At 36.1% G+C, this 12,362-nt stretch overlaps 1 protein-coding gene across 2 annotated transcripts in view; it reads right to left on the bottom strand.

Moving 5' to 3' along the window:
* Window positions 1-12,362, bottom strand: part of LOC123874429 (serine/arginine repetitive matrix protein 1) — a 229,914-nt gene that overhangs the window by 15,592 nt on the left and 201,960 nt on the right. The window contains exons 1-2 of one of the 2 annotated variants that reach the window (XM_045919755.1): window positions 11,053-11,437; window positions 348-774 (exon numbers count right to left, since the gene is read on the bottom strand). In XM_045919755.1, coding sequence (XP_045775711.1) covers window positions 348-774; window positions 11,053-11,121 — 496 coding nt within the window. In that variant the 5' untranslated portion in view covers window positions 11,122-11,437. Of the gene's footprint in view, window positions 1-347; window positions 775-11,052; window positions 11,438-12,362 lie in introns of those variants that run through there. The other variant, XM_045919754.1, reaches the window with a different exon arrangement.

Here is a 12,362-nt window from a genome sequence, read left to right as displayed (position 1 = left end):
TGGAGGAAAGACTGGCAGTGCCCTGAGTCAGAGGTTTAGAAGACTGTGGTATGCATTGGAGGTCAGCCTTACACTCAGCTCGATTAAAAACAATTATAACGCGTTATTTGAAAAAAAAAACTTGATTTGGATGGCAATGGCTGTAAATTAGTTCCTATCGAGTTTCGAAGACTATACCAAGTGGGGTATCATATGAAAGGGTACTTGTACATTCTAAAACAGATTTTTATTTATTTTTAAGCATAATAGCAAATGCAAAATGTCGCAAAAATACACGAGTACGGAACCCTCAGTGCGCGAGTCTGACTCGCACTTGGCCGGTTTTTTATTATTATACCACAACTTACCAGACTCGTAATATGGTTGCGATCTGTGTCTGGGCTGTCTCTCTTGCCGAAGAGGCGCAGAAGGAGCTGGTTCTGGCGGTGATTCCGCAGAGCCTTCAGGTGCGCTTTCCGGACTACGTCTCGATACTTCGGGGACGGATAAATCAAAGTCAGTCCGCCTGGCCGATTCGTAGTCCGCACGTCGTCGGGCTGACTCCGCGTCAAACGCTGGTTTCCTCCCCGAGTCAGCGTCGTACTCTCTTCCAAAGTACCTCCTCGACTCGTATTCGTACGGACGTCTCGACTCAAAGTCGTAGTTCTGTCGCCGTGACTCGTATCGCCATCTGGATGACTCGGGTGAACGTCTGGGCTCCCGCGAGCGGCGATTGCGCTGTGGAGATCGGCGAGCTGTGTCGCGAGGCGTACAGTATGCCTCTATGAACTCAACCTGAAACAAAAAGAAAATTTATTATAGCTACAAGCGAGTAGGGATATGAACGATATTTTGATCAACAACCATGGTAATGAGGGTTTGAGAAGATAAACGTTCAGACCTACTAAGCATAGACTCCTTAAAGGAAACCAAAGGTACGTTGCGGTACGCAACCACGACGGGCGACTCATGACGCTTAACGCTATTGTATACAAAGTGTCGCGAAAGTCACCGTCGTTATTTTGATAGTTATGAAATAGGTATAGCTAGTGAAAGCTTAAGGTGCACAGTACAACGCGCATACGGAACAAGGGCTGCTGCATGCCAAAGCAACTATAAGTAGTATTAGTTGTAAAAGCTCTTCATCATGAAGGTCGATTATGTGGCAGAGTAAAGTGGTAATAAAATGCAGCGGTCACATATCCGGCGGCCGTAACGGTCGGTTAGGCGTTCTTTCCCCTCGAAGGGGTGTCATTACCGCGGACCGTTTCTGTTTATGAGGAAGGGCATAAAGAATATTATGAGATATTGTGCTTGCATTGACGATACGATGACGTGATAACATTTCAAGGGTCCCGCACAAATTCAGTCCGCAACGAAAAGGTTTTTATTGTCGGACGGGTTTATTTGTATGCTAAACTTTTTGACATTAAAACTTCTCTACAACCTACCCACTTTTATTCAACCCACATAGAGATACGAATAAAAGTTGCACGGAATTTTAAGCGTGTTGTAATTAAACGGCAGTTACTGAGACCGCTTGTTTTTTGGTATAACCTCTAAAATAAACATCTGCTTTTATTTGTTTATTCGGAGTTCATTAAGTTAATTAGGTAAACTAATTGAGTATAACATTTCATCTACATTCTACAATAAATACTTTCAAGGTGAAATTTCAATTCCAATGACTCTGTTTTCATTATAGATCGATTAGTGTATGCCCCTGACACAGTAAAAGAAAATTATTATGAATAAGGTAAACCTCAAGTCCAAAGTCCTGTGTTGAAAGACTCCCCAGTAGGTGGACATACGATACGACATCAAACGAGTTTCAGGGAGCCACTGGACACAAGACCGAAGAGTTGTTTTTACTTTTTTATTCCATTACAAGTAAGCCTTTGCCTGCGGTCTAAAATGGAATTACTTGGAATAGAATAGCTTGGAAGGCTCTCTTACCAAATTGTACAGCAGTTTGGTAAAAGAGTATCTTATAAATTGAGATGAAACGACGGCGAAACCTCAAGCAGACAAATATAGTTTAAAGAAAATTCTGTGTTTATTACATTAAACAGTATAGGTACACACCTTCACAAACATGTTACTTTACGGATAACCTTAATAAGATGAAGGTGGTTTCAAGCTATTAGAGACAGTGATGAGTTCCCTCTTCCGCGCCTCCGGTCATAGAGGGTCCTAAGCTCTCATTAAGGGGAGTTTAGGATCCACGAGCATCCAATCTCTAGAGCTGTTTACGTAACTTGACGAGTTCAGTGAACGACATCGATGCGTAATCTGATTACAACACCATAAAAAATATTTATACCTATACTTCCACTTGCCACACATTTAAAACGAGAACAAGCGTATTTTTTATCGATTTATTGAGCTTACAAAATTATTCGAATAAGCACTCAGCAGTGTAACCTTAATCGATTTGGATTAAAGGTACAGGGCAGCTTTTATACCGAGGAACGGCATAGGTTACTTTTGGCACCGGAAAACCAAAATCTCTCAAGGGATTTTTTTATACCCTGAATTAACGTGGACTATTATATGATACAGAGACAGCTTGCATTCTGGAGATGGACATAGCCTACTTTTATCGCGAAAAATCGAGTTTCCACAGAATTGTTAAAAACCTGGACAAAATTGTGGCATCATCTAGCGGAAACATAATGTCAAAAAAATAGTAGGCATTGTAGGTAAAAATTAAAATCAAAACATTACTGCTTACTCGGAATAACAGGTCTTGTTTACTTTGAACTTACACTCAAGTAAGTTAAGTTCTGCTCAGAGCCCCTAGTGTATCTAAGTTTTCAAATTAACAAACGTGACATTGCAGTTAATGCAGTTGTTAAATCTCGATATTTGCGCTAAATGAAACATTTAGGTGCCCCTACACTAATATCATGTTAGTCAAATTAAAAATTATCACGATCCTTAGAAGTAGAGCCATAAAGATGTACCTACCTAGATTATAGGTAATATGAAACACACATACGCCATGGTATGGTCATTGAATACGCCCTAATGAGCCTGCACTGTATCTTAACCGGTTTCTCCAACAGCGTCGTACCGGAACGCTAAATCGTTATGCGAATCGGCTTTGTCGGTAGGGTGGTAATCTAACCGCGAAAAGGCTCTCATCTAGATTAGATCTGAGTCATGCTAGAACAAAAGAGTTGAAGCTTAAGGGATAGGGCATGAAGCAAAACTTAACTATGGCACAATCACAATCCATACTAATATTATAAATGCGAAAGTGTGTCCATCTGTCTGTCTGTCTGTTTGTCTATCTGTCTGTCTGTCTGCTACCTTTTCACGGCCCAACAGTTTAACCGATTCTGAAGAAATTTGGTACGGGGTTAGCTTATATCCTGGGAATGGACATAGGCTACTTTTTATCCCGGAAAATCAAAGAGATCCCACGGGATTCCCCCAAAAACCATCCGCTTAACCGATTTGTATGAAATTTGGTACCGAGGTAGCTTGCGTCCGTGTAATTGACATAGGTAACTTTTTATCCACTTAGGATCTTTAAAAACCTAAATCCAGGCGGACGAAGTCGCGGGCATTCTACTGAAAGTATTATTTATGCTAACAGGAGACTGGGCCGCGATCGCCTCTATAATGTGCATCAACCCTTGTCGTCATCATACGCCGTGAGGGTGACTTTATAAATAAAATAAAAGGATTCAAAACCGGTTTTGAAGCTGCCCTGGGGCCGGTCTTTATTCAAACTTTAACCATTCAAAGCAGGCTAGGGCCTAGCGTAGGATTGCCATTTTCAAATTTTGAAAAGCAGGACACTTAGAGCTAAACTGTGTAGTTTATAGAGTTGTGTAGTGAATACACTATAGCCCATTCAACATCACACTGAGCCAATAAAAACTGATGATGAGCCAATATAATTAGTGCAACGACAGAGTGCGTAAGGGAATTCTTACAATCTAGGACGGAGCGTCTTTACCGTAACAAAATGTCACAAGATTGAGAGCATGAGATAATTAAATTCTTGAATTTCTAATTTGTAAAATTGACATTATTGGTAGGTCACACTGGACGTTTACCAGTATCTGACTGAAGATCGTTAATACCTGTATGCCAAGTCGATTTCTTGGAGAATCTCCTTACATCGGGTTCTATCTTTGGCGATATTATGTTCATCTATTATGTGCATAGAGCACTGTAAAAGTTAAAGTTATATTATCAGACGATTTAACTATCACTACACTTACTGTGGATGTATTAAATCTCAGTTTGTGCATCTTTGCAGTTAGTCATGCTATAAAACTGGGATTTCATAAGGAAATGGAACGGTTGGTAACAATATGCCAGCCTCATCTGGTGCATTGTTTAACGATTTCTTCCTACGCATGAAAATTTATTTACATAATTAAACATTGGCCGCGCCACCCTCGTTTTGATTTACAATGTCTACGAGATTTTGCCCGCCATTTGCATACTTTGTTTCATTGCTTAGTTAGACCCCGTTAAAAAAAACTGCATTGAAGATTATGAAAACTCTTTAATCTTTTATTTGGTTCAAGAGTATCTACTGAATCATTTTGATTTGAAAAGAATATCTTTTAAATATTTATTGAATGCATCTATAAGTACTTGATATGGTTAATTAACGTTTTGTTCTATTTTTAAGATTATTTTATTACAAAAGTTGGCGTTATTGATTCATACCACTTGAAATATTCTTTATCTGTTATTTTTATAGATAAATAGATAGATATTATAATAATCTTGTATAGCTATCTCTGAACCAATTCTGAACTATAATAAAGCTATCTAAGTAGCTTAACTAAAGATACTGATTATTCAATTACCTAAGTAATGAGACTTAATTCTGAATTCTGAGGAACAATCCTAATTATGTATCATTTAATCAATTTTGTAAGTACATAGAGATCATTGATTTAAATAAGTTTAAATGCCATTGTGAGTTTCAGATTGTAGCTATTGTAGCAGCAAATGTTACTGATAAATGAAATGCTGCTTACATATTTACACTTTGTATTATATGAACAATTATTTACAATATGGCTGTAGTTATAATAAAACTGTGGTATAAAACGAGGGCCGGACCTTGCTGCTAGACCGAGGTGTTGCGGTCTTGATGTTTCTAGGGTGAATCCGCTGCCCGGAGTTCGTCCAGGCCAGCAGGATATTTTGAATCGTTCCGTATCCAAATTGTGTTCTCTAAGTGACAGCTGCAAAGTGTGTTGTTTTCTTCACAGCTGCCAGTCTTAAAAGAGGCTGCATGCCTCTACACTATGCTTTTTTTAATGAAACTTTAACAGCTATGAATTACTTATTAAAAGTTTAAATTTAGATGATGCTAATGTTGGATGCAGGTAGGTATATTATCTGATACGTTTCATTTACAAATTCAAATCAATGACGCTATTGAATCGAAAGGGGGATAGTTGAAAAGGGATTGGATTGAATCTGTTCAAGCACACATGCTCACTACTGACCATTCATCAATAGTACGGCATAATGGGGGAATAAACAGCTTGTATAGAGTAGAAAAGTAGGAAAATGTAAGAAAACTGTTTTTGTGTATTGAGGAAATGTGAAAAGAGTAGGTATATGAAAAAAAAATTAATCGAGTAAGTAAGTATATCTGTAGGAGTTATAAACATAAAAATAACGTAATTACTTACACTTACTTTAAGTTAAATTAAGGTACTTAAACTAAGTAACTAAACTTAATTTTTATTATGGTGTGAACGTTTAGAGAAAGAACTACACAGGTATAACGAGGGAATTGAAGGAATATTAATAATATTATAACAATTAATTATATTAATCTTAACAACTAAACATTGAGAGCACAGACTTCATTGAAGTTTACTTAAGTAATGCAGATAAATAATATAATTAAGTAATACATAATATTGACAGCAATCTTAGAAGTAAACTTAGGAATTGGGTAAAAGAATACTTAGCTCAAAATTTAAATATTTAAGATTTTGCTTTTAAATCAAACATTATAATCAGAACCACTCTAGATTTTCAACTAGCACAAACCAGCAGAGCAAGTCAAAATTACCCTGGCTTCATAATATAGTTTATTAGAGGATATCTTAACTCAGTTAACTATACAGAATTGTAACAGACTGTTACTTTTTAATCGAATCGGAAGGGGTTAGTTAAAATGGGGTTTAGATTGAATCTATTCAAACACACTCACTTCCTCTAACAGATACAGCTACACATACAGAACTAATAGTTAACTTCCTGTACACATGACATGATTAAAATATTTATCAAGCCTGGTTCCGTACGAGACGTGACATTGGTAGGTATTTTTATAGCAAAATAGCTAGGTACTTCCGTAAAAATAATAAGTAAGTTAGTAGGTATAAAATAGTAGATAAATGGATAGAAAACTTTATTACACACAAAAATAACACAAAAAAAAAATATACACTAAAAACAATTGTATGCAATGGCGGCCTTATTGCTTAAGCAATCTCCGCGAGGCAACCTTTGGTGAGAGGAGAGACTATATACATAAGTGTATTGGATAGCACCTACGTGTTACGTGTATTTGTAAAATTATGTATTTGGATAAGTACAAAAAATATTATTTTGTACTACTTAAATAATATTATCTAGAAATATAATCAATCGTTCACCACAACAATGCCCAAAAAACTTAAGTACATGCTTTAAAATGTGTAGCAGAAACAGCTGCTATAAAAGACCGTAAAGTTTCAGTTAAAAAAATGCTCAAAAAAGCTGAATCGGGTCATTATATAGTCAAGCTTCCAAAAATCTTGTTGATCTTAACTAGCATAGCCAAGTCACGGTTCAAATTTTTGGTTAATTGTAGTTAGTTGCGTGTTTCCAAGTACCTACCTAGACATAGTTAATCAGAATAAAAATATATAAAACCGTCATAATATTTCGTATTTTTTATTTTCATTGAATAAAATATAGTACTAGCTTACTTAAATTATTCTTAATAATATGTAAGTACTAAGTATTATAAAAAAATTCAAACCACGTGAGCGAATCCCGAGCGAAAGTAGAGTACCTAAAAATAAAACTGGCTTATTTGTTATCAAAAAGTGTGACTCACCGTACTCTACAAGGACAAGCATAAAATGTGGATCGTAAACTCTTTTCGTTATCTTTAATCATGATATGAAAATCTTCTTAGATTAGTTATCCATACATGAATAGAAATTTTAGGTTTTAATATAACTTTTTATGTAATATTTTTATATAAATAAAATATTACACATATAATAATAATTTGTGTACTGTAATGTTTGCGGAGAACTTCCATTACAAATCAATTAAGTACGTACCATTACAATGCAAATTGCTATCATGTTTAGTATCATTATCATTTACCACATAGGTATTCTTAAATCAAGATGAGACAGCCGTTTTTGAAAAAATCAATGTAAAAACAAGCGTAAATTAAATATTTATAACACCCCCCGACAAGTGAAGGTTACAGTAACTAGAAAAGAGCTGATAACTTTCAAACGACTAAACCGATTTTCTTGGATTATAGCTAAGAACACTCTCGATCAAGCCACCTTTCAAACAAAACAAACAAAATTAAAATCGGCTCATCAGTTTAGGAGCTACGATGCCACAGACAGATACACAGATACACACGTCAAACTTATAACACCCCTCTTTTTGGGTCAGGGATTAATAAGTGCTGCAACGAGTGCAGGAAGATGACAATAAATAAAAGACAATAAATATTAGCTTGATATAGAGAAAGTGCGATTCCGGGTTCACCCGCTATGAGTAATACCAACAGAATGGAGGATGTGGGACAAGACGTAGTTTTCAGACGGCCACATGAGTCAGCCCGGCGATTTATAAATACCGGAGACACGCCTCCTGGCTGCCCAGCCTAAAATAGTACGCTGCAGTGTCGTATAACATAAACACCAAATGTTTCTTTGATCAGTCATCGGAACGGTGGAAAAGTTTTAACAGACACTCTTGCAGACACTTCGGGATAAAGAAAACGGAAACGATTTGATGTCTGGTATTATAGTTATCAAAAGTCCTGTTATTAAACATCTGTTACTTACAAACATGAGTACTTTAATCGTGTCTTTTAATCCATTTACGTAGGTGCATGCTCATCAATAAATTGCGATAAGGAATGTAACGTGTATTAATGTGATAAGAATGATTTTTCAACAATATAGTAAACCTTTGCGCCATTTAGATGAATCACCATCATTGTACATCTTAGCCTTGTTTACAAATTTACGTTGAGGTCGTTATCAGTTTGTTTTCTAAATATTAGCGTAAAACGCACGTAATAATTATCATCATAAAGAAATACATTCACTCGTATGAAGTCTAGGAATCTTCCATTTCTTAGAGCTTATGGCATAATGAAATTCAAAGACTCGATGTCTGCAGGAATTGCCAGTGTTGGTTTTGTATCGTTTTTCCCGTCTACGGTCAATCCCATGTTGCGTACCTCTGTCTAGTCACGTTCAACAAACCAGAGTTTGCAAACAGGTTCCGTGCAACTGAGTTAAACTGTGCCTTTTATTTCTTTTCACTTTCATAAGTCCAGTGAACGTGCTTTTCAATTATTATGGCGAATTCTTGGCTCGAATCCCTAAAATGTCTGTTGTGTGTCTACTCATTTTAGTTTCCCATTTATTTTATTGTCACATAAAGTTTTTTCAACTTTTTTTTGGATTCTCTTCTAACGTCGTTTAAAAATAGGAACTCATCATAATGATAGAATTGAGAAAGTCTGCTGAGTCGACGAACTACAAGTAACGTGGCCAAATTAGACACAATTGTTGCAAATGACAAAACAAGCGAGGACGCGAAATAAGCTTAATTACTAAGTTGCCAGTCCAAATCGCCTTGAGGGCCGAGGGTCTTCTTAAGTAGATCCTTACAAATGTTTCAATGAAGGGAGCAATTATGGAATAAATTTTCGTCGCTTTCTTCAAAAGAACAACGCAATCTAAATATTATTTAAATCTGTACTCATTTTATTTCACAGGTTACTTGATGTCTACATAGTAAAGCAATAGTTTACCAAAAACATAAAATCTGTAGGTAAGGTTGGTTACTTGTTGGTTAATAACTATTTTCCAAAGACTACAACGAATTAGTTCTATTAGTAAGTATAATATGTAAATGTAATGTCATTTACAACTACTTAGATACTAAACAGGAACTTTTAGATGCTTTTGATTGAATCAAGATAATATTGTAAATATTCTGATACGTTTATTGGCAAAGCCAAATGCAAAATAAACGAGAAGTGCACGGAACTCACTTTATTTTCCGTTTGAAAAGATTGCGTCTATTGAACGAGCAAACTTTGCTCTCTGAACTTGTAACTAAGTTAAGTCAACCTCGGGGATCGCCGGAGGCTCCTAATCAATATGTACCACTGTTTCGATTTAATCTTACACTTCTTTTGATACCAACCTAGGGGATTCAAAACAACTAAGAAACTAACAAAATATTTACTTACATGGACAGAGGTATATGCACTCACGCAAAAATACTGAATGACGCCATTGGCTTGACCAGATAGGCATCCATTTGGTACGCTACTACTTGCGATTTCACTATGCACTAAGAACAATATTATTATCTCTTTATTTCGAAACTACTATTTCAATTGGAACAACCCCCGGTAATTTTTTTCCCCGCTTTCTACGTATACAATTTTAGTATTTATACGCACAAAACCTTGTATCCTTTACTAGCTTTGTCCCATGACTTTGTTTACATGATTTTCATTATATTTAAGATCTTGCAGGAATTTCTCATGTTTCTCTCACTACTAAGCATGGGTCTCCTCTTAAAATGAGAAGGATTGGAGAGACGTCAGGTAGGTGAGAATGAGAATTATTTCTTGGTGAGGGAAAATTATAATTTTCTAGACCCAGGAATTTGAGCTGTAGGCTGTATGTCAATGTAAGTTTCCCCTTTTGTACAAGAAAGAGGACATAAAATTTCATATCTTTACTATTCTTTATTATTTGCATTACTTCTATGAATGAGGAAAAAAAGGAGTAGGTTCGGTACCTACCTACCTACCTAGTGCTAATTTGGTCTGTAGATTTGTGCCTAATGAATTAGCACCATTTAAGGCTGCTATGATCCTCGATCAAAGACCAGTATGGCAGATTACTGAAATTTATTATTATCATCAGAAAATATGTGCTATACTAAAAGTCTGTCATGTGCATTTTAGGTTGTATTGTTAGGCTCATGGTTGGATGATTCATGGCGTACGTACCTATCACTCTCCACACCCTGGAGTTTAGATAAGGTCATCCTACTTCGGTGTCTTGCTTCATGTTTCAACCTACTGATAGCTCGTAGATTCCTTGTTATAAGTGAAAACTCAATGGAAAGATATTGAAGCCGTACCTGCTGTTAGTAGATATTTGTGTTACTAAATTATTTCTAATAGTTTTATGTTCCACATTCCAAAATAATAGTAAAGCTGTGTGTAGTGCTAGTGTCCTCAGTATTTAAAGATTATCTTTGGTGATTTTATTACATAAATATCATAGTACCTGCATTTATCACGAATTGATATCAGTTATTTAGTATTTCTGTCATATTGATCTTGTGACCATTTTTAAAGAAAACTGGTAGTTTTTCTTATCTTTGTTTAAATAACGAGGCTTTATTATTATCTAGTAGATAATAATGTCAGATTGTTTTAATGACGTTGAATGAACATGATTATAGGTACATACCTACCTATTTTAACTACATGCCGTTTGTATAAGTTGATATTATGCAAAATAATGCAGTCATCACACTCAGCAAAATTTTTGTGTGATTCATCATACACTACAGAAGCACGAATCACTGTGAACATAGGTACTTTAGTCTAGCTTCGTCGTTTTAAATTAATCTTTAGTGGTTACATAAGTAATACTTTCTACGATGGCAATAAGTAAAATACTTATTATTGTTGTTGTCCTTTATTTTCAGTATTTTCTTCGCTATCTAGATCTATTGTTTAAATAATTTATACAATAAGAAATAAACTTGATTTGATTCTATTTAACTTACCACATGTACCACCAAAATCCATTGAGCAAGTTGTCTCATTTTCGTCATAAGTTTCTTGTTCGACGGCATTGTCACTATCACTTAGTAAAATTGTATGTAAAGAATTCACAAATAGCACAGAACGATCATCAACTTTATCGACCGTTTCACTAGTGACACGCACACACACAAACTATTAACTAGGACTAAGTACACTTTCACACTAACTTGTTCTAAGCACACGTAATGTTTTTGTAGTTGTTTATCCTGTAAATCCTTATTTATGTCTAGGCGTTTGGCAGTAAAAACCTGCGATATAAACGCCTAAAACGGTTCGGTTGCCTACTCGACGAGTCCGACTGTAGACTGACAACACTGCTCAAACACTATACGCGAATGTGTAAAACGGTGACTCATCGCCCCGCATACTGTTTACCGAGGCTTGAGTCATCGCGTGGTGGTATAAACCATTTAAGCGATACAGCGCTGAGTGGGGCCGCCTGTTTGAATACAAGGCAACGTGAACATACTTTCTAAAGCGCTAAAGTGCTTTCTTGTTCGAAACCGACTCCATTAATACCTCGATTCCGCACGTGTCCTAGGGCGCATTACTCAACTGTAAACTTTATTAATAACGCTCAAAGCCTAATTTAGAATGTTTTATATTTAGGTGGGCTCTAAACGTAAACTTTCGCGTTAAATTTTCGACTTTGTTATGTTAGGTTACGAGTTACGAGTTCGACTAGGCCGAATGCCGTTTTGAGGTCGTTTGCGCAGTACCAGACCAGAGTAACTGCAGCAATGATAAATGGAAACGCGAGTAATTGTGTTCGATGAGGAATGCCTTAGCCTATGAATGCATAATTAAAATATTTGCTAACCGGATTAGAAATAGATAAGTAGATAGGTACTATGTAGGTATTTCGGTAGGTACAACAAAGCAATTTTTAGTAGATTAGACAAGTTAGACTGTTATACATAAAGCTACTGTATAAATGCGTTCAAAGATAAATGATACAGTGCCTAATTGTCTAAGTAAAAAACATGCGTATTGCCTACCTAGTAAAGTTATGTTCTCTAACCTCCATAGGGATAAGATAGAGATCTAATATAGATAGCATTACGATAATGATAATCCATACTAATATCATAAATGCGAAGTGTGTCTGTCTGTCTGTCTTTCTGTCTATCTGTCTGTCTGTCTGTCTGTCTGTCTGTCTGCTACGTTTTCACGGCCCAACCGCTGAACCGATTTCGATGAAATTTGGTACAGACATGGGCTACATCCCAGGGAAGGACATAGGCTACTTTTTATCCCGGAAAATCAAAGA

This window comes from Maniola jurtina, chromosome 18 (assembly GCF_905333055.1).
Source record: "Maniola jurtina chromosome 18, ilManJurt1.1, whole genome shotgun sequence".
Taxonomy (NCBI): Eukaryota; Metazoa; Arthropoda; class Insecta; order Lepidoptera; family Nymphalidae; genus Maniola; species Maniola jurtina.
Note: the sequence above shows the minus strand (reverse complement) of the source record. Positions and strands in the feature narration are given on the sequence as shown.